The 27,727-nt window shown below is 43.8% G+C and overlaps 1 protein-coding gene and 1 long non-coding RNA gene across 3 annotated transcripts in view; one reads left to right on the forward strand and one right to left on the reverse strand.

Moving 5' to 3' along the window:
- Positions 1 to 27,727, reverse strand: part of Plxna2 (plexin A2) — a 201,349-nt gene that overhangs the window by 79,692 nt on the left and 93,930 nt on the right. For both annotated transcript variants that reach the window (XM_059281134.1, XM_059281135.1), the window contains exon 4: positions 25,028 to 25,162. In XM_059281134.1, the coding sequence (XP_059137117.1) occupies positions 25,028 to 25,162 (135 nt within the window). The remainder of the gene's footprint in view (positions 1 to 25,027; positions 25,163 to 27,727) is intronic.
- On the forward strand, positions 75 to 1,282 carry LOC131925782 (uncharacterized). The gene is made up of 2 exons (XR_009383336.1): positions 75 to 223; positions 1,036 to 1,282. It is a non-coding gene; the product is annotated as an uncharacterized LOC131925782 (long non-coding RNA).

The following is a 27,727-nucleotide window of genomic DNA, read 5'->3' on the forward strand; positions in this document are numbered from 1 at the left end:
TTTTCTCCAGCCTAGTCTCCCAGGACTCTAATGTATTCCCCACCCACCTTACATGCTCATCTTTATATAGGGATGGCTCCTAACTTACAATGATGATGATCTAATTTCACAATGATACAGAAGCAGGGGCTCTCAACAGACACCATGCTCAACTTCCAATTTTGATCTTAGCTACACTGGTGATATACAGAAAGCTTTTCACAGTGCTGGAGAGGGCAGCAAAGTAAGTTTCCAGTTAGATGTGATTGAGTGTGGACAACTCGTATTTCACAGTGGAATATGTTACTAGTGGTTTTAAATATATATATATAATGTGATATCTATATGTATACATATAGATATATAATGCATTCTTTAAAAAAACTCATCTATCTACAAAAACACCCATCTGTGTGTCCACCAGCTATTCAACATCTCATTACAAGATGGTTCTGTGTGAGATGGGTTTTGCTCAAAGGCAGGCTCGTGTGGGTATCTGGAGAACATTTAAGGTAGACTTATCTAGGATCTTCTTCCTCTCTTCCTTCTCATCTTCCCTCCTCTGCTTGTTCTCCTCTTCTTCTACCTCTTTTTTTCTTCTATTGCCTCCTCTTTTTCTCCTTCCCTTCCCTTCCCTTCCCTCCCCTTTCATTTCCTTTCCTTTTTTCATTTTCTTTCCGTTCCATTTCTTTCTTTAGATGAGAGAACAGGATCTCTCTCTCTACATAGCCCAGACTGGTCTTGAACCTGTGGATAATAATCTTCCTGTCTTAATCTTTCAAGTGCTGGGGTTACAGGTATGAACCATTATGCACAGGACTACATGCAGTTTTGATTTGGTACATCTTTAATCTAGGATGAACCCATCACAAGTCCAGGAGCATCTGTATGTCTGGGTCTCTGCTTCCTTTGTCTTCCTCTGAGGCATTCCCTATAGTCTACTTTAGCTCTTTATATGCTGGAATGCTGCATATGAGTGCCTGCTGAGAAGTGAGTCATATGTGCCCAGCAATCCAGGTTTTATTTTAAACTCCTCAAGTATACTCTCTCTGCTAGAGACCACCATGTTTGGCTGAAATCCCCTGGAATTTTCCTAGGATCCATGAGGTGACAATGTTTTCAACAGCAGAAGCACATGCTGTCATAGAAGGGACAACTGTCACCATTAGAAGCATCTGGCTCAGCCTCACTCAACTCATCACATGCTCAACTATGCTGATTGAGTCACTGACCCTCTCTGAGTTTCTGTTTCCACATCTGTAAATATTATTGGATACTAAAATTAAAACACCCATCAAAGTAAGTTACATGGTGGCAGAATGTTTGCAGTTGCTTGGGATCCAGTTTTAATTCCATTTCTTGCCCAGGGTCCCCTGACACAGATTAATAACATAAAAGGTAGAAGGAATAAAAAGGAGGACATTGTATGAGCTCTTGGAGGAAGCCCTTGGAGTCCATGCCTGGGAACACTTCAGTAGGACTCCTTGGAAGGTTTGAGTGGCACATCCTGGCTGTTGGGACAAAACAGGCAGGAATCAAGTAGGCAGGTGACCAAGGGACAAGAGGAGTTTGTAAAGTCACTATTCTCCCCACCCACATGGAAGGAAAGGCTAACCTGGTACTTTATATCTTGAAGTCCCTGAAAATCAGGGAACCTTTAGAAAATCAGGGCAGAGGGAAGTGTTGTCTGTAGGAAAATCATCCTACTTGGGAAGAAATGAAGTTATAGATGCTGTGGGTACCCCCAAGATCACCAAGTTCCCAGCCATGAAAGAATCAGAGACACTGGCCAGTTGGAGACCATGGAGCTCTTTGTGATAGTCTCAGTAGCGCCTCCCTGATCTCTCCTAACCCTTTCTCTGGAGAGTTCAAGACCAGCAGCTCAGAAGTAGGAGTAAGGTGTGAGAAAGAGCCGTGGCAGGTAGGCAGGGAACATACACCAGGCCAAGTCCTAAGGTGGTGTGAATAGGGACAAATCTAAGCTCCCATCAACCCAGCTTAATTCTGGTCATGAACTGTCATCTTTTTTTTTTTAATTTCTTAATATTCTTTTTTATTGGTCAAATTACCTATTTTCTTTTTTTATTTAATTTTTTTTAATTTTTATTTTGCAATACAATTCAGTTCTACATATCAGCCACGGATTCCCTTGTTCTCTCCCCTCCCTCCCCCCTCACCTTTCCCCCAGCCCACCCCCCATTCCCACCTCCTCCAGGGCAATGCCTCCCCCGCGGACTGAGATCAACCTGGTAGACTCAGTCTAGGTAGGTCCAGTCCCCTCCTCCCAGGCCGAGCCAAGCGATCCTGCATAGGCCCCAGGTTTCAAACAGCCAACTCATGCAATGAGCACAGGACCTGGTCCCACTGCCTGGATGCCTCCCAAACAGATCAAGCCAATCAACTGTCTCACCCATTCAGAGGGCCTGATCCAGTTGGTGACCCCTCAGCCATTGGTTCATAGTTCATGTGTTTCCATTTGTTTGGCTATTTGTCCCTGTGCTTTATCCAGCCTTGGTCTCAACAATTCTCGCTCATATAAACCCTCCTCATTCTCGCTAATTGGACTCCCAGAGATCCACTCGGGGCCTAGCCATGGATCTCTGCATCCAGATCCCTCAGTAGTTAGATGAGGTCTCTAGCACGACAATTAGGGTGTTTGGCCATCCCATCACCAGAGTAGGTCAGTTCGGGCTGTATCTCGACCATTGCCAGCAGTCTGTTGTGGGGGTATCTGTGGATTTCTGTGGGCCTCTCTAGCACTTTGCTTCTTCCTATTCTCACGTGGTCTTCATTTACCATGGTCTCCTATTCCTTGTTCTCCCTCTCTGTTGTTGATCCAGCTGGGATCTCCCGCTCCCCCAAGCTCTCTTTCCCTCGACCCTCGCCCTTCACTACCCCCACTCATGTCCAGGCTGTTCATGTAGATCTCATTCCATTTCTCTGTCATTGGGCGATCCCCGTGTCTTTCTTGGGGTCCTGTTTTCCAGGTAGCCTCCCTGGTGATGTGAGTAGCAGGCCAGTCATCCTTGATGAACTGTCATCTTAACCCTGAACAGACATTGTGTTTAAGATCAGACTTAGGGTTAAGGGTATCTTATTACCCCAGGGTGAGCTTCTTGCTGTTCAGCCCTATATGAGATCTGTATGACTCTTTCAAGATGTACCATCTAAAGGGACAGTGGGAGTAAAACAAAGTTACATTTAGATGTATCTCACAGCATTCTTAGTGGTAAGATAATAATGCTAATGATAGCTGTTCCTAACGCATATGGCTATGAGAGTCGCAGGAAATGAGTAGCAGCAGGGCATAGCACTGCTCAGTACCAGACTTGGAGCATGGATCAGGTGGACATAGCTGTTACTTCTGGGTCCTGCTAACTTTGTAATAAAATGACTTTATATTGAAGAAAGTTCTGGGTGTCAACTCTTAGCTGGTTTTGAGACCCGGTTCTCAGACCACAGGATCTTCCAACGAATGAATGGCTTACACAGTCTTTATCCACTAAAGTGACTGGAGATTTTCAGAATTAATCCTGAGTGGCCTCTTGCCTCTTTTGCCTCTGTCTTCTGGAGCTGTGAGTGCTAGCTTTCAATAGGACACCTGCTCCTGGAAAAATGAAAGCAAGGCTGAGATGAGCTGACAGAGGTCAGGAGCCTTCTGGGTGCCACCTATGTTCATTCACTCAGATCAGGTCTGCGTGTTCACAGGTTAGTTTTGCAGTATCTCTTGGTGGTGGGGACTATTAGAAAATCGTTGTATTTCTCACTGCTTTCCTGACTTTTGTCAATCGCTATTTGAACTGTAATCTATGTTTTCAAGCCTCTGGGGATGACAAGGAGTAAAGGAAGCTTAGGAGATATGGGAGACAAAAGATCCCCCTCTTTAAAAAAAAGTACTTAGGAAATTAATTAGGGAAAATAATCACCAAATCACCTGAGTATTTTATTTGGTGCATGCCGGGTCTAGTTGAAAAAAAAAAGCAGAATTTTAAATAATTTTGGAGTCATAACTGATGTAATTAGGAGCTCAGTGAACACTTAGCATTGAGCTGTGCTTATTAAAATTACTGTTTTAATCAGAACATTGCCAGAGAATCATTAATAATACAATGGCTTGATTCCCTGGAACTCTAATTAGACCTGGACTTTAAACCACCCAAGTGTAATCAGGTTCAGTCTGGCCATGCACCACGGGTGATGCATTATTGTTCCTGGGCATGAGAGACTGGAGTATCAGTATTGCTATGTAGTGACTGCTGGGTGCTCAATTTTGGAACAGAAGAAGGAGCTGGGAGGGCTAAAAGGTGGTGGTGATGACTGACATCTGTAATGGCAGAGAGAGACCCCATTCCTTGCTAGGACAAATAGAACACACTCCTCTAAGGGGGAACAAATGTTAGTATTAGGACTAAATAAGAGGCTATATTTCTGGTGCTGCCTTTTCACACACAACCTCTCCTAGCCCCAAGACAGCTCCAGAGAAGAGTGCAGTAAATCCATTCTTCACTAAGCTAATATGAGAGGTTAATCTAGTAGAAGACTGGCCATTTCTTATTTCTGTTGTCCAACACTCTGTGTCACCTGGCTTAGTTTCTCTAGAACTTCTTCAAATTTTAGAGACATTTCCCCACAATGAAGTCTAGAGTTGGAGAGAGCTTGGTGGATGTGCCCATGTGTTGCTAGACACCTGGTGGAGCTGGCCTTTTGGGAGAGAGGTCTCTAGTTGGGTATATGGCTCTGAACACAGAGCCTGGGCATCTGCACCTTCAGCTGACATGTCACCCAGAGTATCACCAGAACTGATAGATCCCTGTGTGGCATATTCTCTGAAAATGGGGTGATGGAAAACAAAGGAAGCAGACATGTGCTTTCTCTTCTGGATCATACTAACTAATCAGAAGGACACAACAGATGTGAAAAAAGACTGGAATACTTAAAAGGCAGATGCTACAAGGTGAAAATTAGTGTTAGAGAGGGCATGTGTACTGAGTGGAGATCAGAATGGGTGAGGCAATGGTCAGAATGGGGTAATGCTAATTGGAGAGGGGGTGCAGGGGTCAGAGTGGGATGATACTAATCAGAGCTGTGGTGGCAGTCATTAGCAGGGAGTGGTAGTAACCAGAGAAGAGTGGTGGTGGTCAGTGTAGAATGACAGTGATCAGTTGGGGATACTAATCAGAGAGATGGTGGCAGTGGGGTAGTACTAATCATAGAGGAAACAGCACTTTTGAGGCAGGGTAGGGGATCTAGACCTCATCTGCAGAGGCTTGGAGTAGATAGTATTCTTTGTATCTTTCACTAAGTATTCTCCTGGCTACTTAGATTACTGTGCACCACAAAACTAACAGCATACTTTTGCACAGTTTGATAAAAGTGACTCTTTAGGTACATTAAGTCCTATGATACGTGAGGGCCTTATTTTAACCCCATTTCCCTCTTAGCCCAAACTCTTATATACTACACAATCTGACTCATCCTATCTTGCAACCCTAATCCTAAAGCCTCTAAGGAAGTAGAATGCAGAAATGTAATTGGTGAGTACACCAGAGGTTCTACCTCATTGACCCAGAGGGAATATTTTTACTGCTAAACATTATGGTGCCTTCCAAGAGGAAGTGGGATGTGCAGAGAGTCAGGAGTCAATTGTGGATTTGGGAGCAAGGAAGCATCCATGGAATAGTCTAGACGTAAAAAGGGGTTGGGTGCAAAGTGTTCTGAGCATGAAAACACCACAGGCCAAAGTGAAAATGGGTTGTGAGGTATGTGCTGGGGAAAGGAGGATGCAAAAAGGATGTCCTTGCTTACACTTCTTTTCTTGTTGATTCCTTAGGAATGTATAGTTCAAATAATAATCAAATAAATAAATAATTATAGGATTGTTCAAAGAAGAGGAGTCAAGGGGGCAAGCTTTCTAAAAACCAATATGCTGGAATGAAAATGTCCATCCCTGCAGAGCTGATCAGGGGTTCTGGGTCATCTGTGAGTGGAACTGAAATCTAATGGACCCTCTAGCACCAAGCTGTCCAGCTCCCTCCCCTCAGCATCCCTCCATGAGTCAAGTGGGTGTCAATAAATAGTGGAAGGCCAGCTCAGAAATAGTCTCTGTGCTTTAGAAGCACATAGTCAGATCTTAATTCAAGAATTCAAGAATTCTTGTGTTTCTAAAGAAAGGTTACCATATGTTAAGGCTTCTGACACACCCACAGATGAACTCCATGTATTCAAGATGGTATACAAACACATATATATCCCTACCATACACTCACAATATACATCTCTGACTATATATATATAATATATATATATATATTATATATGTATATATAAAATATACAGCACATACCTACACTGACTTACCCCACCCATATTCATGTCACATACACTCAGCACATACTGGTGTGCTGACTAATTATTTCACCTTGTCATGCAAGCATAAAACTGTGAGAAGAAAAGAGCTACTAAGAGTTATCTCCCTGGGCTTGTCCTAAAGAAGGATTGGACTGACCAAGATTAACAGAGGAGTTAAAAATGATAAACAGATTTTTAAATGGGCTTAGAGTCTTAATGAAAATCACAAGGATATGTTCCATAAATGGCCATAAATATCAGACCAACAGATGGTACCCTAGGTACTGCAGTCTTGAACCCCACCATATTTGTTCTATTAGAATAGTTCAACAAATAATGTAACCCAGTCCAGAAGCTTCTGGTCAACAGAGCTTTAGAGGATGTGTACTGAGGGCCAGCAAGCAGGCTTGATTCATTCTTGCCCTGGGTCAGCTGGGTTCTCTTAGTCCTGTGAGTTTGCTCATTAAGTCTCAGTGTATTCTATAATTCTGTATATGCAGTGGATTATTCCCTTAGAGGGTTGTTGTGAGGATTACAATAATAAATAATTTAACAATACTAATGATTTATTGTTATGGCTACTTTTAATTTTCATTATCATCATCATCTCTCTCTCCACCTCAGCTTCTGGGGGCAAGGAAGGCCCATGCCTTGTACACATTGCATGGTGTGATTGGCAGGGAGCAAGGAAGAAAGGAGATGGGACAGAAAAACAACAGGAGAGCAAGGAGTGAGAATGAGAACAGCAAATTCCACAGAGGCCACACACAGTAGCCTATCCAGTGTGGATGTGTCCTCTAGGCAGAGTGTGCCAGGGGAAGGAGAGGCCATCAAGTAGCCAGATGGTTAGAGCACAGCCTTCTTAAGATCTACCAGGATTTTTATTAGTATAAAGTTCTCATGTCACAAAATTCACTCACTAAGACATATATGACTCAAAAATGTTTAGTATATTCATGTGAATAAAATAAACAATGCCACAATTAATTTAGAGTACTTCCTTCAGAACTTCCCCAAAGGATAGCTCATGTCCATGAGCAGTCACTTCCACTTTCTATGTCTCTAGCTTCTCCATTCCAGGAAACCCACTGGTTGATTTTCTGTCTGTCTCTTCTATGTACTTCCTATTTGTGGAAGTAACCCAGTCCAGAAGCTTCTGGTCAACAGAGCTTCAGAGGATGTGTACTGAGGGCCAGCAAGCAGGCTTGATTCATTCTTGCCCTGGGTCAGCTGGGTGATGCCCAACATGTGATGGGCTTCTTCTCACTTAGCACAGCGTTTTTTTAAAATTCCACCCATATTCTGGTAAATATTAGTAACTTATTACTTAACTCAAATCCAAGAAAGTGCAGGGAAAGAGCTTAGGACCCATTTATGAGTGAGTTTCATTATTCAGGATACCCAACTGATCACCCCAGAAGCCTTACTGAATCACAGTTGGTCATTAACTGGCCAGCTTAGGGATCCTGCAGCTGGGTTCTTTCATTTTTTACCACAGGGGAAACCAAAGCACTGTGAAATGATTGTGTTTTGTGTGTGGGCTGTTTATAGCCTATGCACACTTTTCACAAAGAAAGAGCAAAATGGGCTGTAATGTGAGACTGCCTGGTGTGGTTTATGATTTAGATTTAATGTTGAGAGACAAATAAAATTCTCTTGGTAGTCTGTCCATATGTCTCTCTCTTAGCTCTTAAAAGTGACAATTCCCAGCTCAATTTTTACAGTGTAAAGTCTGATTCTCCTCTAATGGTTATCTGTCATTGCTTATGTTTAAAGTAATTTTATGTGCTAAAGCTATAGCTTCAGGATGCAAGAGGCAGAAAGCAACAGCTCTGGACCAAGGTGGTATGGAGGACACCTCAGCAACTGGTTGGAAAGGACCAGCAAGGCCCATCACAGTTGTTCAATAATGGAAGTGGCATGAACTTGTTCCTTAGCAGCTCTCCTGAGAATTACAGGAGTGGCAGGATATCTATTCCATCCACGTGTGAGAGACACATGAGATAGGAAACATTTACAGGCTGTGTGCAGCCTCATTTTCTACCATGAGTTCTATCAGCACTGCCCATGTGGCCACTAGATGTTAGTCTAGGGCCACAGGTAAAAAGAAACTGAAAAACATGAAAAGTAGAAACAGAGATTCCTCTGACTAATATATATGCCTTAGGCAAACCCAGCTAAAGATGATTGAGAATATGCTTCCTGTGTGTATGAGGCCATCTTTCTTTCCTATAACTTTCAATATTGATTTAGCTTGAATTATAGGGAGAAGAGTTGCTGGTAGCTAATTCAAGACAGCGCTACTACTCACAGTGGCTTAGAGGCTGTGGCCATGGCAGGATGAGAAGAACTGGGTAGAACTCAGGGAATGGCCTGCAAGCACACAGTTTGATGAATGCCAGTCACTTCCTATCTGGGGTGTCCAATGGCTAGTACCTGCAGCCATCTTAAGGGATTCCACGAGAGTCACAACCAAATTTTTAGAAGCAAATTCCTTTTAAAAACATAAAAATAACTAACTATATCAAATGGCCTTTTGGGTAGGGTCTTATTTCATGAAATAAAACAATATAATATCACCGCTCTAAAAAGGTCAGGCATGATTAACAATGCCCCAGGCATCTCATTACATCCAGAGTGTTATTATGCTCGCATCCCAGGGAAACACCTATCCCTATTTCTGGACCATGGGAGTAGCAGCAGAGGCCTTTTTCCACTAACTAATGGAAGCCCCTGTCCAGTCTTTAGGCTGCCTGCTCAGAAGGCTGTTGCCAATACCCAAGGGCTCCCTTATGCACCCTGTCTAGAAGAGCACCAGTCAGATTTCTGTTGCTCCAGAGTTCCCCTTTCTCTAGAAATTTAGTCTTGTGTGCATCCTTGGCAAACAAGTAGGTAATCTCATAAGGGAAATAGGATTCTGGAGAAAGTGGGGGTGCCTAAGGTTTCTCCATTAATCTAGACATGCTCCAATTTGCACTGGGAGCATAAATTTGCATGCTGAATCCCAGAAGCCCCAAATTGTACAATATTAGATAAAATAAAATTAAATTTTGTAATCCTCCGTGATCATATTAAAACCCAATATTCTCAGCTTGGCACATGGAATACGTTTGCCCACCTGCCTTCCTACTGAAATTGTTTCTCAAACCCTGATTGAGTCTTGCTGTACAGCTGGCAATGTAAGAGGTTGGGGTCCTGGCCTATTTGATCCCCTAGTTGCCTAGAGCCTAAAAGGGTAAGAATACAAGTGTATCAAGGTTAGAAGGCCAGAAGACTGTGGTTATCCCAAAGAGTAGACTGAATGGTTTTGAGTTCTGCCTGATGCCCAGGTGGAAGACAAAGAGGAGGTAGCAAGCAAGTATATCACCTTTTCACAAGATTAAAGCCCTGCATTTTTCTTAGGCTACTTTATGTTGTTCCTCTTCTAGGAAGGTTGGTAGAGAGAACTCCATGAGCTAAGATGGTCAGCCACTGTGACAGCATAGGACACAGGGACTTGAAGCAAGGCACATGAGGATGGGTGATTTCTAGGTGATGTGAGGTGGAGACCTGGCTACAGCAGAGAGTAGGAGGTAGTTCAGCTTGATGCCCTAAAGAATCTCCTAGGTCTTGGGAAGCAACTTTCACCTCACCAAGCATGAGGGTTGATTTTTTTCCTGGGTCTTTTGTGATCTTAGGTGTCTCCTGTGGTTCTAGACATGGCATCAGATATGGGATGTGTAGGTTTTGTGTCCTTTGAGGATGTTAGAAAAACTTCTGCATACAGCTCCTTGAAGATAGTAACATTTTGATTAGGAGATTCTACCAAGGCTTGTCTATAATAGTGGGAGACATTTCATCAGAGCTAACATTTCTCCCATTTGCTGTATGCTAGGCACTGTTTCCAGGATTCTCTTTATACCACTCTGTTAGTCCTCAGTGGAACCAGTTCTCAATTACTTGGACCTATGAGACTGGGCAACCTGGGGGTGGCAGAGACAGGTCTCACATATACCTAACAAGGCTGACTTGTCCTGCTGCTGTCCTCCTCATCTCCCTATTTCAGGAATGAATCTTGAGAATGAAGCTCATAAGAGCTACAGGCACATCATGTCCTGGGCCCAGGGACAGGTGACCTTTCTAATTCAGCACCTTTATAAATCTTCCCTAATGAAGTTAAGGGAGGAGTATTAATGAATAAATGAAGGTTAAATCATTCCCTGCAGAAAACTGATACTAACAGTCAGGTCCAAGAAGAGAGCTTAAAAAACCTGAAGCTGACTTGCACAAGGGTTTTAAAACTCTCTTCCTCAGATGGGAAGATCAAAGTCTTGCCAATACAGGTAGTAGAGGCCAAGAGAAGACCAAGGTAGATGGCCTGAAGAGTAACAGTTTCTTGGAAAATGTTCTTGAAGCTGATTTGGGACTGCTGTAAAACACACATACACATACACACACAGACACAGACACAGATACAGACAGACAGACACATACACTCACACACACATACACACACACACACACACACACACACACACTGTATACACACATGTATACACATACTGTACACACATGGTATACACATATATACATACACACACTGTATACACACACACACACACACACACACACACACACACACACACACACACATTCCTGCAGCCAGGTCTATCTGGCTCATCCCTGGACTCCTGAGGACCTCTATGTCATGTTTTCTTGTCAGTACATCTGTTACTTCATGTCCTTGACACCAATGACTGTCACCACCCTCTACTGTCTGCTCCTTGGCTGCACACATCAGTCCAAGTGGCTCAGAGAAGTAAGGCTGGCTCAAGAAGAAAAGAGACAGAGAAGCAGAAATAGCCACAGCAGGTCAACTCGGTGTAAAACTGATGTGAGAGTAGATGCAGAAGGCACATGAATGAAAGGGAGGGATTCCTTGTGAAGCTTAATAGAGAAATTCCAGGATGCAGGCTGGGAGGAAGATGAAAAAGGCTGTTGAGTTCTTGAGTAATGCTGGAGCACATGGCTTGCTAGCCTTTGCCTCACTTTGCATCCTGGGTAAAATGGGCTGTGGGACAGAATCAATGGCTCTGGTTCACCTGTTCTGCACCCATGGGCTTTAGGAGTCTGGTCACGATAGCAGTGATGCTCAGAGGACATAGAACAGCTCACCCACTCTGCAGCCTGGTAAGGAACAGGATTCAGGAAGACAGAACCAGGCTGCTGAGGGTGGGCTGGGCACTGGCAGAGAGACCCAGAGGAAGAGACTTATATTGAACAGTAAAACAAAGGTCAGGCTGATTTTTCTTGGCACCCCAGGAGATGGAGCAGGAGAGCTCTGCTGATGGCAGGCTCTGACAACTAGCAAATGAGCTTCTATGGTTATTTGTTTTCCTTCCTTAGTCTTGTCTCCTAAGACATAGGCTAGAAATAGTTGCAACTGGCAGATGACTTCAGGATAAAAAACGAGTAACTTGTTAGTTGAGGGCTTAGCGGCAGAGGAGGATCAGCTCAGGAGTGAACCAAGGAAACAGGTAGGCCTGAGTTGCATCCATTCTATAGGCTCAGCTTATGCTGTCTCAAAAATCCTATATGGATCAGCCATTTCATTTCTCCAGCAACCAAAATGGTGACCATTATCACTGTCCCCACTTTACAGAAGAGAAAACTGATGCATAGAGGCTAAGCCAGGCCTTAGGGAAAAGCAGAATTGCAGAGCCCAGATCTGGATACAGGATGACCTGCCTACAAGGACCTTCCTGCTACCATAGGAAGCCTTCTTGCATAACAGCTTTCTTTCTCTGTTTCTTTGGCTTCCAGCCTACATCAAGCACCTAATAATTAGTGAACATTGTCGTCTCCTGGGGAAACAGAAGCAGTCCAGCCAGACAAGGTCCCACTAACCATCAATATCACTGAAAGAAGGAACTACAGGCAAAGGGGAAACATCTTTATCTTCATCCTATAAACTGGCATGACTAGAAGCCACCCTTATCATACAGTAAGGGCCAAGGCTGAACCTGGGCTGTTTCCTAAGCTGCCACCAGCTGATGACAACTGGTGTTCTCCCATCTGGTGGTGATTTCAAACCCCAACTGGTTTGCAGAGAGGAACAGGAAGTGGGGACAACTGGCAGGTATGGGCAAGGAAGGTTACCTAATGCAGAGTGGCAGATGCTCAGGGAATTGAACCACAGAACACCAAATAGAGACCCCAGGTTCCTAAACTGGGCTCAGAGAAAGAACAAAGGGCTGGCTAGAAAAATAGAGTCAAGTTTGGGTCTGAAACAGTGGAAGCCAAGCTTTGAAAGAGAAATGCGAATCCACACTACTCCCCTGTAATAGCATAGGAAAAAAAGCCTCCTTAGGACAGATACTGCTCCTCATTCATGCAGGGACAGTCACTTGCCCTTACATTAGTACCCACCAGTATGGACATGCTCACACTCAGGTCAGCTTCCAATCAGTGTGTCCTTTGAAAGAATTCATTTCACAATGGGAAAACTAAGGCTGTAATTATCCTTGACTCAGCCACCTAGATGATTCACAAGGCAGATGCATCATCTTCTCCCATTTCTCTACCTACATTTCCTTGAATTCCTTTACAGACCTGAGTTTGACCCTAAACATTCTCTCTTGGACAGCCCTTGAGAGACTCATTGTGTGTAAGCAATATGCTAGACTCACAGGTATTTGTGAAGACAAGCTCCAATTTTTATGTGAACTTGTGCAGCTAGCTACTTCTAGATGAGGGGTGAGGTCTTGAAGAACTCACAAGAGATCAGCTTCTACCTCCTAAGGGCACCACTCATAGGGCCTGGATCAAAGTTCCAGGAGTGTCTCTGAGCCTACATTACTTTGAGTGAGAAGCTTGTGTGGATAGATTATGCTGTTCCTGTCCCTGGTTTCTATACAGAGTCCTCTTATGTACAGCTTGCACACCTACTCTGGAGGAGGCCCAGGACTGCAGACTCTACTTCTTCCTCTTCTCCTTCCTCTCTCTTTGGCTGATGCATGTGCTTCTCTCAACACCCCTGAAACTATCTTCACATCACTGTTCCAGCCATTGGCAGATAGAAGTAAGTTTTTTTGTGACAGGTTCTCTGATGTTGCCCTCTCTTATTTGATCAAAACAAATCAGACTGTTGGTATCTAACTGAAGCCTAATTGGAAATCCAAAGTGGCATTAAATGTTATGGTCTAAATCAAATACATTCAGTTACCAAAACTAAATATTGAGAGCACTAGTGTCAGTGTCAGGAAGGGCTGAGCAGGAGAAGGCTGAGTTCTGAGCTGTCATCCCACCCCTTCTCCACCATGTGTCTTGGTAAGGCCTTCCTGAGCCATAGGACTCTAGCTGGGACCAGCAGCTGAGTGAATCCTGGCATATCTGTTCCACTCCTGGGTGGTACCTTAGGAGCTGAGCAAGGCTTAGCTGCACTGTTTCTTGTATTCTGCACCTGCCTTCCTTGCAAGGGTTTCCTTTGTTGAATAAGCCAGGTTGAGGACAGGGTTGGAAGGATACACAGGGAGTCATGAGATCACATTGGGGTCTCTGAATGGCGTTGGTGGGGATGGGAAGGGCAGTAAGTCCAAAAGGCTTTACTGTTGCCCAGACTTGCACCTCACTCATAGCTCTACCCTTAAGAACCCTACAAACACCTTGTTTACATCATTAAACATCCAGGGGGCTTACATTCCTTATTGGTCTGACATTGGTGATTGTCTTTCAGTTTGCCCTAAGGAGGAGAGAGTATTCTTGGAAGGACACTAGTCTGCTATACACTACATAGGGCAGTGCACCAACCTCCTTGGACAGGATGCTTTCTTTTCTGTCCAGGGGTATTTCTTCTGCTGCCCCTTGAATGAGTCTGGGCTCTGGAACAGTATTGGCATTCTTTAATTGGGTTTTTAAACAGACTCCCACCTCCTTGAGAGTGCCAGGTTAGGAGGGGCCTGCCTTTCCTAGAGCCTGGGGCACTTGATGAAGAAATTGCAGGATGGGAGCAGGCACAGCAGGGGGCACTGTATTCAGCACAGTGAAGGAGCTTCCACTGAGGAGGCCCGGTGCAGAGGCCCAGTGCTGCTGTTTGCCAGCTTTGCTGCTCTGGGCAAATTAGCAAACCAGACTTAATTTCAGTTTTGTTATCTATAGAAAAGTCTGGGAAAATAATACTCATTAGCTGAGGTCATGTTTGTAAACTAAAAGAAGAAAAACATTGGCATAAATGTTAGATTTCAACACATCTTAAGTAAAGCAGAGCTGAGAGGCCAGGCAGCCAGTAGAGTTTATTCTATAGGTGTGGTTGTAAGTTGAGTCTTGCTCTGCAGAACTTGGCCTGGTGATAGGCATGGGACATAACCATAAAAGCATAATTACAATGCTAACATGTATTAAGCAGGCATGCCACGCCAGGTGCTTCTCTGAGTGCTTTTACGGCATTAATTCATTGAATTAATTCATTGAACACTCAAGCAGAGTCCACAAGTATGCCCATTTACAGATGAGGTCACTGAAGCAGAGAGGTGAAACAGCTTGCTCAAGGCCTCAGTGCAGTTAGTGGTGAAGCTGGACTTAACCAAGTTCTTGATAACTGCTCATAGCAGGTGACTGTCAGCTTCTTTAAAGGTATATTCTTTGTTTTCAAAGTCACTTCTGAGATCTAGGCCCCCTTTTCTGTGAAACAAAGGGCTGCCCTTCTCTAGATAATTTCTAAGGCTCACTAGTTCTGGATCTGTGTGTCAAGACAAAGAGATCTCTTCTGGAGACTCTAAACCTGAAGGAATTAGTGAGAGCACTTCCTAAAGGGTTCAAGTTGCTTCAGTCACTGAGCACCCTGCCCACATTCTCTCTGTAACCTACATTCATTCCACTCCTTACTGTAGAATTTGATGACCCTCCCTAGGGTAGGTATCCTGTTTTTTATCTCTACACAAAACCGACACTTAATAGCACTGTTGTTATAGTGAAAAGAACAGGAAGAAATCATAAGGAGACTATCTCCAGGGCAGGCCTATTTATAAGATATTTGCTGGACCATTCCTTAGAAAGACAGCCTTATCCAAATCTGCATATGCAAATGACTTACCAGTGGACAAAGCTATGCATTATACATGGTAGACACTTAATGGTCTACTGAATGAAAGAGGCTGTATATGCAAATGATATGCAAATCTCTCCCAGTTTAATTTGACTCTTGGGAACATCTTCAGTGACTCTCTGGGGCCTAGGTTGTTTTAAATTTTTTAAATTAAAACTTTGTACACACAACCAGTGCTTCCTTTTGCATATGCTGAATGAAGCCATGGTCAAGTTAGTAAAGGAATGCTGGGTTGAGCCAGGTTAACCAGCATTACCCCTGGTTTTCCTTATGATTCAGATTATAGCCAGGACAAGTGAGTCCTTTCTCTGGGCATCTGGAATTAAGATCCAGTAATTTTCCATCCTCCTGTCCTTGGAGGATCACTACGGGCAGTCAGGGTGTCAGCCATCAGCAGTTACTAGAAAGAGAAATCAAAGGCCCTGCCAAAGCTCAGAAGACGGTCCCCAGGCCCCTGCCCATTTAGAGCAATGCGGGTTTTTGGCACCAGTCTGTCCAGCCTGAGCATTGTGTTTAATCACTTCTTTCCAAACCAAAGGACTTTAAAATAAGAGGCTGGAATCCTCTCTCTAAAATACAGCAATCCAAGTGTCTGATTAATAGGGTAGGTTAGCAGTTCTTCTCCCTCAGGTGAAAACATTTATTTTTAAAAAATGCTCCAAGAGAATATTAATAGCCAACAATGATCAGGGTCAGCTTCTGGGCTCCTTGATGCTGGTGATGAGGGAAATCAAAACCCGGGGGGAGGAGGCGACGGCTGGCTCCTTGTACTGTGCTCCTGGAAGCAGGATTCTACCCTTTCTTTGGGAAAGACACTGATCTGAGTGAGACTCAACTCCCAGGCCACATGGGGTTCCATATCCTTAAACAGAAACATGTGTGCACCAAAGGCTTGGATTGAAAGTGACACATTCTAACTCAAAAGTGCAGCAGAAACTCTCTTATCCTCACTTTCCTAATCCTCAAACTCCGTAATCATCAAGTCCCTCAGGCTCAACTCTCTGGCAACCCCCAACCCTATTTTCATGTTCCCCCTGTAGCTGAGCCAAGACTCTCAGGCCAGAAAAAGGGGGATGCCTATGATAGACACCATTTGCCTTGTAAAACCACATTTAGGCATACTCTGTCTACACTGGGGAAGTCTTCTCTCCTGGACTAAACAAATAACCACAACCAAAATTAACAGTCTGAGGTGTCAGAATGCAGGGGACAACGAATCTGCAAGTGCAGTTCTTCAGTTTTTGTTTCCCTTACAAGGTACTTGGGTAACTTAGGGGGCTTAGAAATTCAGCTGCTTTGGCTACAGGTAGCAGGCTTACTATCTCAAGCGTGAACATAGCTCTTTTGAAAATGGTTATTTTTGGTCCTAGAACCAGCTTTGTAATTATTCAAAGGGACTCCTCCAAACCAGTGAAAACAAAATTGGTTCTCTAGTGAAGCTAACTGAGTACTGCTATCTCATCAGGTAGGAAACTGCTCTGACCTCCAGGTTCTTTCCACACCCACACAGGGAAAAGAGTATGTGTGTTGGGGGAGGACTGGGGGGGCAGAGATTGAGACAGAAGAGTTAGTTCTCTGCCCCCACTGGAAGGGGGTGCTTCGTAGTCTGTGCCTGATAACCCCAGGGTGAAGTCCTCATTGCCCTACTACTTGCAAACTTCTTAAGACAGGGTGGTGAACCTGTTAATATCCTGCAAGTATGCAGAGTGAGGAATACTTCTCCATGTCATGGGCAAGAGCTATGCCTGAGAGCTGGGACAATGTTGTCACAGGAAGGTCCATGTTTTGACCAGGAATGTCCCTCTACTGTGACCTGCTCCTGACAGAGTCCATTTCCCAGAGGCACTTTTAGGGCTAAAAACATCAGTGTAGCCCTTTTTGGGGACTCACATAACCTCAGCCAATAAGCAGCTTGATGGAAAACCATTGGTGTGTCCTCACACACTGTGCTGACCCTGGATCTAAGTGCTGGATGCTTGCAATACTAAAAGTACCCATAGAGTTTTTCTCATCTGGGATCAGAATAGGCCATCTCTGAAGTCTTGGTCAGCTCTGGTGTTCTGTGGCCCATGGCCCTTGCAGACAGGGAATCATGCAGTTGATCACTCCCTAGTCTTGTTTCTTAAATTGTATCTATGGACACACACAAATCTCTGGGGTGATGGTCACTAGAGTGGAGGCAAGTAAAAGAGATGAGGAGACTTCCAAAGCTAATCCAATTTCTGTCTTATTTGTGGGGGTTTCTCATTCTCAGAGTCAACAGCTAACATGTCAAACATGTTAGAGACTGTGTCAGAAACTGTATTGGGATTGCCATGTTTTAAGGATGCCCAAAGCACATGGGTTGATGCCAGTCCAGTCAAAAGTCCAGTCTTAGCCCCTTGTTTATTTTTAAGTTTCATTTATGCGTGTGGTGGTGGAAGGGGTGTATGCATTTGAGTACAGTGCCCATGGAGGCCAGAGATGATATCGGATTCCCTGGAGCTGAAGTTACAGGTGGTTGTCAGCTGACCATCAGGAGTGCTGGAAACTGAACTCAGGTCCTATGCAAGAGCAGTACATACTTTTCGCTGAGCCATCTCTCCAGACATCCTACCATCATTCTAGTTACTCTAGCTGTTTATGTCATTTCCCCTAAGGCTGTGAAAAGATGTCTGTGTTATCTCCATAAAGTTTGAGGTGGTTTGTAATATAGTAAACAGAACAGTGTGCCAATAACCACTGGTATATATAAAGGCCACTTGGACTGGGTCTGAGTGTTCACAGGCAGAAGAGGTTTATTCTGTCTTTGTCACTGAGCTTGGGGCTTGGTTACATACTTGGAGAGGCCCCTGGAGGGTCCCTTCAAAACCAGATGTTCAGACATGTGGCCTATGGCATGGGGATAATCTAGCTGGAAACCTCTCCCTCTTCTCCACAGATGCTTATATTCTGGCCTCTTGACCTCACATATAGGCTGCCTCTCGGTGTTCTGAGAGAGGGACTATTTAGTCTACTGGGCACATTGCTGGCTTTTAAAAATAAATAACAGGTTATGAAAATGCAGCCCAGTTTGGCCAGGCCAGAGTCTTCTGGCGGTCCACTGGGATGACAGGTTGCAAGCCATTCTTGGGAGCAGGGCTTTCCCCAGCCATAGTTTATAACGAAAACTTCTGGTCCTCTCTGAAGTACCAGGAAGTTTTATTAAAAATACCATTGACGATGAAAGCCCAGACTGCATGTTGGAGACACACAAGGCACTTTACATCTGTTATCCTCAGAATACTGCTTTATTAGACCTATTACACAGGTAAAACAACTGAGGCTTAGAGGAAAATTACATAATTTTCTGAAGTTACATAAGTGGCTGTGCAATGGTGGTGTCATTCATATACACCAAATCTTAAACTCCATGGGATTTGTCCTCTCTAGGCCTCCAAACGAAGAGTAGAATCCCAGGCCCCCAGCCCTCTCCAAACATGTCACCCATCTCCAGCCCTCTGCTCTTCCCAAGGCTCTCTCCAGCCTGCATGGAGCCATTCTGCACGGTGACTCTCCTTTTCCATTTCACCCTTCACTGGATCATTTTATGCCTCTATTCCCTCTGCTAATTCAATCTAATTAAAGTATAAAATAGAATAATTGCTTCCATTCCTACACTCTTTTCCCATCTACCCTGAGGACAGAGTGGTATTCCCTTTCTGGGAGTGGCCAGCCTGACAAGCTGGGCTGGAAGCAGGCTGTGCCTCTTCTTTTCATCGTCTTACTTGCTGTTTTACTTGGCTCCCAGCCTAACGTTCCCAGCCTCGCTGACTGACTTCCATTAGATGCTGAGGGTCTGGGAGCAAGTGATATTCCTGTTCATGACATCTGCTGACTTACTGCTGAAGTTGGAGTAGCTTTCTAGGGAAGAGCTAGCCTTCTCTTGATGGAACACCTGGGCAATTAACAGCAGGACTAGAATTTTGTTTCCAAGTTTTCCCCTGGGACTGGCTAAGCCATAGATCCATTAAGAGTACATTAACATTGACTTGTTAGGCAGTGGCACTAATGACTCAACACTTCTTACTAGCACTATGTCTTAATTACATTTAGTTAATTGACACACACACGAGAGAGAGAGAGAGAGAGAGAGAGAGAGAGAGAGAGAGAGAGAGAGAGAAGAAGAAGAAGAGGAGGAGGAGGAGGAGGAGGAGGAGAAGGAGGAGGAGAAGGAGGAGGAGAGAGAAATATCTGAGTGCTAGATTGGATGGTTCTAGCTTTGCACAGAGATGGAAACCTCTCAAGGTAGAATTGGAAAACTGATTCTACTCTCACATTGTCCCAAGGATATTACAGGTACCACATCTTTGGGAAAGGGTGGGAAAACAGGGAGATAGAGGGAAGACATAAGATTACATTGCCCGTATGCAGAGGGTCTAGTCCAGTCCCATGCAGGTTCCACAGTTGTTGGTACCAGGCTTTGCTGACTCCCCTAAGGGAGAACTTACCCTTTTGGAGGAGTGGATGGGGGGGTGGGGGGGAGCTAGGTGGAGGGGAAGCGAGAGGAGGAATGAGAGGGGGATTTGTGGTCGGTACGTAAAATGAATAAAAAAATTTTTTAATAAAAAAAGATTACACTGCCCATAGTGTATTACAAAGTGAAATTATAGAAAGGATCCTTTCCATCATGTCCTGTGAAATTTGGATATGTCTTGAGTGTGCTCCACAAGCCTGACAAGCTATAAAGTACTGTACGGGCTTTAAGGGGACAGATAGTGGTATGTAATTAAATCATTGAAGGTGCTGTCCTTGGGAAGATACTGGTTCTTACAAAAGTGCTGTTAAAGAGCAGCCCTAGCTCCTTCCCCAGCTCTCTGGCTTCTGGTCTTATCATGTGATCTCCCCTTCTCAAGCATGTTCATATCATTGATAATTCCTAAGATGCTGTGGCACAGGTAAGTGGCCCCTACAAGGAATTAGACCATGCTGTTTTGACTTTGGCCCACAGACATCTTCACTTTATAAGTTACCTAGTCTTAGATATTTTGTTACAGTAACAGGAAACATATACTTTCTTGGCCCATGAACATACTCTCTGATTACCAAATTCCTATTCAGTGTAGTGATCATGGATAAGGGAAGATACTCCTCCCCTCCCCCCGAGACAGGGTTTCTCTGTGTAGTTTTGGTGCCTGTCCTGGATCTCACTCTGTAGACCAGGCTGGCCTCAAACTCACAGAGATCCTCTGCCTCCCGAGTGCTGGGATTAAAGGCGTGCACCAGCACCGCCGCCTGGTGGGAAGATACTCTTAGGAGCACTTGGCTGCATCCATCTTTCCTTCAGAAAGATCTTGTAATCTAATGTCAAGCATATCTATGTTGCTACTGAGTACATTATTTGCAGAAGAACATGAAAATTGATCTATGTATGAGATGTGTTCCAAAACTGAGAAAATAAAATTCAAATTATAATGAAGTTATCTGAAAAAATAATTTAGAAAATTATTAATGTATGCTTCAATAAACACTTTAAGTAGCAGAAGAGACACTTCATGACAATAACCTAATTATGGTCATTTCATTTATTAGGACAGTGGTTCTCAACCTTCCTAGTGCTGAGATCCTTTAATACAGTTCCTCATGTTGTGGTGACCCCCAACCATAAAATTATTTTCATTGCTACTTCATAACTGTAATTTTATACTTTTATGAATCGTAATATAAATATCTGTGTTTTTCTGATGGTCTTAGGTGACCCCTGTGAAAGGGTTGTGAAAGGGGTCACAACCCACAGGTTGTGAGAACCACTGTATTAGAATATCAGTTCTGTCTTCCTAAAATGACCATAGAAATCATACAGAGTTAAATGAAAAAAGAAACAATCAGCCAAAATTCACCAATAATTGGTGAAAAGGTATTTTTTTATTCATGTGTAGACACATTATAAACTGAGCAAAAAACACCAAAGAAAAATTACCAGAACCCCAGGATTGTTCCTAAAGACTTCACAGCACAAGAACTATCCAAGACATATAGGAAAAGAATAATATTGAAAACTATAAGAAAAACACAGATTAAAGTATCAAGGAAGACATTATATTCTGTTGATTCAACAATAATAAAAATACATTTATTTCCAACTTTATTTTTAAAAGTCCCAAGCCAAGACTTGGCTAAGTCTTGCTAAGATCTGAGAGATGTCAGAATTAGACTGACCCCTATCTTGGAAGTTTACCTTTCCAAGTCCCTGAGGAGTTAATAGACCAGCCCCCTAGGAAACTGTTGACAGAGTCAGGACTAGGCTCCAGAACCTGGGCTTCTTGGCTCAGGCCAGGCCAGCTATCTCTCACACGCCATTTTCTTCATCCTAATAACCACACCTCTACGTACCCAGTAATGGGATTATAGAGAGTGAGGGCTGGAGGTGCCATATGGAGTCACATATGGGTACGTTGAATAAGAAGAGATGTTGAATAAGAAGAGAGTCTTCATTTGTTTTCTCAACTGATCTCACACTTTTCTGCATGAGATACACTGAGATTAAGTGACTTGTACAAGGCAACTCAGCTATAAAATTGTGAGATGGGACCCAGGACTTGGGGCTTCAGAGATACTTCATTATTTGATTCACATCCTTTCATTAACAAAGGCATAAGCTAAGGTTGTGGGATAATGTGAATAGTAATGACAAACACTAGGAGAGAAAACAGGCTGCCTGACTTTGTTCTTACTGATTGTCCTCCTAGCACACATTAAACTGTGTCCTTTACGAGGCCATGCTGAGTGTCAATACTCTGCTCCATGGCCTCAGACAGATGGGCCTCATGAGCTGCTCCTGGCCCTCAGCCCTGGATTACCCCTGCTGAAGTCACCTGGCTGCTTCTTCTGCATGATTTACAGCTCCCCAGGTGACAGGCTTCTGAGCTCCACCACAAATCCCTCTCAGCCTCCTGACTGCCCCACTCCACTTGGTATGGGGAGCTCCTACTAATATCTCACTTGACCAGATTCAGCCCCATGGCATTAAACCCAAAGGCTTCCAGTTTCAGCTCCCCATGGCTGGCTGCTACTCAATCTGTCTGGTTCTGACTATAACAAGAACAGGGCATCTGACACAAAAGACAGGAGGAAGGAAGAAATATTTATAAACGAGATACTTGAACACTTGATGTGGCTAGGACTGATGCTTTCAGATACGGACCAAGGGCCCATTATGTACTTGAAGCCTACCCCAGCAGCCTCATTTCTGACCCAGCCTCTCTTCTCAGCCACCTGTGCAGCGCTAGGAATAGGGCCCAGGACTTGAGCACATCAGGCAAGCTCTCTGCCGCTGAACTACATCCCTTTCTGCCTGCATTTTATCACATGATTTTCAAAAAGCATCCCATTTGAGAAAGATATGCTACCTTTTGTTTTGTTTTGTTTTGTTTTGTTTTGTTTTGTTTTGTTTTGTTTTTGCCCTGGCACTTTCCCACTCACTGTAAACTCTCATTGGTCATTGCTATTTGTACCTTGGTTTTCATGTGTCAATAGGCTCAGGGAACCCAAGTGTAAGTTCTTGCCCGGATCTGTTTGATCCTTAGGCATACAGGGTGTCTGAAAATACTACCAAAGCAAGGTCTCTTCATCCAATGTGGCCACCCTTTCACCTGGCTCTTCCTCTCTGTCCCTCCATCCTGCTGTCTGTAGGTAGTTCTGCAGAAGCATCTGGGTGTTGGACATATGGCTACAGGGTGTTATATTTTGGACAGGAAGATTTGATGAGTTGTGATTGTTCTTAAAATGTAGTGCTTGGATTTGAATGGGAAACATCTACTTTCTTAATTAAAAATAACTCTTTGGGGGTTGGGAGAATGGCTCAATCAGTAAGAGCTTGCTATATGAACATGAGGATCTGAGTTGGACCTCCAGACCCATGTAAACAAAAGAAACATATATAATTCTAGTAGTAGGGAACATAGTGAAAATAAACCCTAGGGCTTACAAACATATCAGCCTAGTTATTTGTTGAGTTCTAGGCTAGTGAAGGACACTGTCTTAAGAAACAAAGTGGATGGTGCCTGAGGATTGACACGAGATTGGTCTCTAGCCTCCACACACACATAACACATGCATATACACATACACCTCCATCCAATAAATACAAAGAAGTTTCTACCTTAAAAAAAAAAAGAGAATAGGAGAAAAATGCAGAGCACCCATAGAAATGTATCTGATGGTACAGATCTCTGGGGACATGTCTCCCTCATTAGATTATAATCAATTTAAGGGTAGCAACCAAGCCTCATTTGTTCTGATATTTTCCCAGTACTTTGTTCCCAATAATTATCTGTCCAGTAACCCTTTTCCAAGACCCATTGGCTATTTTATTGGGCTAATAGGCCAAGGTTTATTTCTAGGACTGCCTTACCCACTCTGGGTTGGCAAAACTTCCCTCAGTTCTAGTAAGTTCTCAACTGGGTCTGTTTATGCCTCAATTGCAGGGGCAAAACGAATAAAGGTAGAAAAGACAGGTGGATTCAAGAGGATCTGGATGTAACTTGCATGCAATTAGCATATGATTTGTGTCACCTATTCTCAAGAAGTAATTTTCAAGTTAGAGCTGCATCACTGCTTTCCTTAATGCCACCATGCACCCATCCCCTTTTCTTCATTCCTGCTCAGCCCCTCATCTGTCATCCCTTGATCCAGATTCTTTATCTCTGAAAAGAGAACACACAGAACTCTGGGAAGGGTGAAGCTGACCAAGGACATTGGAGTCTTTGAGGAACATTCAAGAAAGACATAGGAGATACCTATTGAAGGGATGGGTCCTCCAGCTTGGTTGTCTTCCTAGTCAGTCAGCATAGCCTTAGCTCTGAGACAACCTCTTTCTTTTTTGTCCTCCTCAGGAAAAGGATAATACCATGGCTGCTGCTGATCCATGGTTATCTCCTGATCAAGAGGATAAAACGGCCAGCCATGGCTAAGCACTTCACTTAGTTTCCTTCCTCTGAGGGTCTGGTAAACCCCATCATCCCTGCTTCCTTTTCTTCCCATAGTTTCCTCTTCATACACATGGAGAAAAAATATGAGCTGAAGAGTAATTCTTCCCTAGGTCTAGGAAGATAGGCTTGCTCAGTTGCTACTTTGCAAAGGATTGAGGCTTCTCTTGTGGGGTTTCCAACCTTTGTAGGTAGTTTCAGCTTTCCAGAACTGACCAGCTCCATCCTGCATCCAATCTCAGACTCAGGACAAGATTTGATTTCCTTCTAGGGCCCCATCTCAGTCCTGTCTTCCAGGAGCCAGCTCAGCCTGAAGGCCTAGATTATTTACACCTCTTTGGCTCCCATGAGTAGCCAACTCTGTGGGCCCAGGAGCAGTAAATCTACCTCCTAATCACACCATGCTATGGGGCTCAGTCTAGCTTTTTTTTGCAGGGCTTTTTATCACTCACCCAGACAGGGGCTGTGGCCTAGAGAAAAGCCTCCGGGAAGAGGCTGGCCTTGCAACCTCCCTCTACCTCTCTGCAAATGCCACAGGGCTCTGCCTTTCTCAGAAACCCTGCACAGTAAACTCAGAGTCTCTGTCGTAGGACAGAATAACTTCTGACCACAGCTGATAGGGTATCAGAGGTTTCCTAGAGTTTGGAAAGGAGAAATGTGTATCAGCACTTACCTGTCTCTCAGACATGACATACAGGTAGAGCTGATTGATAGAGAAGGCCATGTCCCGGAGGATGGGGCTCCCATCTTTGAACACAGAGACCATCTCATACTGGACCCCGCCATGGGGAGGACCATCAGCTCGAATCTGCAAGAAAAACAAATTCCCCTTAGTACTGACACTAAGCCTTCTCAGTGACCATCTGCTTCTACTTGGAGGGGTGGTTTACAAAAGACACTTGCTACCCCTTCAGGTCATTGCTCTGAAAGAAGTGCTACTTATGTTAAACTCTTAATCTATTCTCAATCACTCTCAGTGTGTAGGGCCTGAGATTTCCCTCCTACCCTGTTTCCCCCTCTCCTTCTTTCTTCCCCCTCCCTGTCTCCTTTTTCTCCTTTCTCTCACTTATTTGGAGCCAGGATTACACTATGTAACGCAGTCTGTGCTCTAACTCACGATCCTTCAGCTTTTCCAATTCTTGGATTACAGGCATGCATCATGCATCACCATGCCTAGTTTTGGTCTGGGATTCCTAATGGTGGTTGATTTGTGTTTGAATGCACATGAAAGAGTCTGACTGTCCCTATGCAGTTGTTCCTGTGTGCATTTACATCCATTTACAGTATTTGTGATGTGTCTATGTAAGTGAGTGTGTATATGTATACTTACCATAGATTTGAGAGTCAGTATCTACATACAATACCCTTGTATTAGGCTGACATGGGGGGACAATTATGCAGATCATCAAAAACCTTGCTGTCATCATTGGAAGACTGAAGATTTCAGGCCTTGTAAATCTTTCTGTGCCTAGATGCCAGTTGGCTGTATTTTTAAGTTACATAGGGAGATGAAGTATGCTTTTTTTTTCTTTTGCCCCACCCCAGGACAGTAAACAAAAAGGACCTTAATGTCATCATTTACCTAAGACTCCTCTGCCCAGGCTACATACTTGAGCTTATCTTGTGAGTTAAAAAAAAAATGTGAATTTCAGAACTGGACCCATGAATCAGAATCTTTGAGAGTATGGTCCAGGCAGTATCACCTGGCTTAAAAGCTCCGTAGGCAGAAGCACAGCCAAGGTTGAGAAGCAGCAAGATAACCTACTGCTCTTATCCTGCCACACTCAGAATTGCTTGGAGGGGTTTGGAAGTGTATGGCTGAGCCAGACCATAGCCTCTGTTTTGGTGGGAGATTCCCAGTAATGCTGAGGCTGTTTGCACAGAAGGTGGAGAAAGACTAATCTGGCTGATCCCTATATGTCCTCAAGGAAAGAATTTCATGTAAGGAGTTGTTGGCAAGGAGTCCTTGGTGTGCATGGGCTCCATCCACAGTTCCATCCCATATCAGCAGCTTGCCATTCACCCCCTACCCATTCTCCTACTCCAGCTTCCCTGTCCCATTCTACCTACATACCTCCTGACTCAAGTCTTGCCTCACCTGAGAAGGCCCCTGCCCTCTGATAATTAATTACATTGGCTGGTGCCCTTTTTTTTTTCTATTAGACATGTATCCTAAGATTATAATCAATTGATTTGTTCACTGTATATGTATTAGCTAACATGTATTGACTTACTATTTGAATTGTTCTTTAATTGCTTCCAATATGTGTAGAGTCATTAACATTGTGAAAGTGGATATGTGTTTTCCACTTTCCCTATATCCCTCTGAGGACCTGCATGAGGCTCAGACACAGATTGTGATAGATACAGGGGAATGCTTGAGAAACACCTTTGAAAGGATACGAACTATGAACCAGCTGACAGATAATTCTGGTTCTTTAGTGAGATCCAAAGATATTTACAAGATAGGTAGAATTGCTTTGTTTTCTACACCTTTCCATTCTCTTCTCTTTAACTGTTTCTTTTTTCTACCCAAGTAATCCTCATACTCTGAGAGTTTCTAAGGGTGGGACACCATGATGTAGTTTTTTCAAGGGTTCACCTTGGGCCTGATACCGAAGTAACACAGAAAGATAGTGAGCAGAGGAGAATTCAGTTCTGCCTGGCTAGGTGGGGAGGGTCAGCTACAGTATTTACTACAGAGTTGAAGGAGTGTGATGCCAACTACCATTTCCACCTCTGCACTTCCTGAGAGTGGCACAATGAAGGGGCCTAAGATTGGTTATGGCATGTACCTGTTGGGATGGGCTGGAGGTGAGGGCGAATAGACCATGAGCCTATTGAGGCTGGGTGCCAACGGCCTGAGGCCTTTTACCTGGATCTCAAGGACAGGAACTGGGTTAGGATCTAGCCTAGGATCCTATGCTCCCACTGCTTTGGCAGGTAACCTAGGAGCTCTGGCTTGAAATTGCAGGAGTTAGCTCAATGGAACTAAGAGTATTCTTTTAGCCACTGCTATCCATAGTCCTTCCTCTGTGGGTTGATTCTTCTTTCCCCTACGCTCCACCATCACCCTTTTTCTATCACTTTAGTAGTCTCTCTTCATTAAAGGCAGTTAATTTGACAACTGTTACCAAAGCTCTTCCTTCCAGAGGTGGGATGAGGATGGGCATTTATTTTATACGACTGAGGAAAACACTGAGCTAGTCATGATGTTACAGGGCTGAGATATCCATTTTTCCTAACCTGGAGATTTAGGCAGAAGGAAGAACTAATCACTAGTTTCCACATGGTATCACCCCCAACAATTAAAAGGAGCCTCTTTACTATTCAAATCAGAATTCTCATTTGGATCAACAGGCTTAAATTTCTA

Source organism: Peromyscus eremicus, chromosome 15 (assembly GCF_949786415.1).
Source record: "Peromyscus eremicus chromosome 15, PerEre_H2_v1, whole genome shotgun sequence".
Classification (NCBI taxonomy): domain Eukaryota; kingdom Metazoa; phylum Chordata; class Mammalia; order Rodentia; family Cricetidae; genus Peromyscus; species Peromyscus eremicus.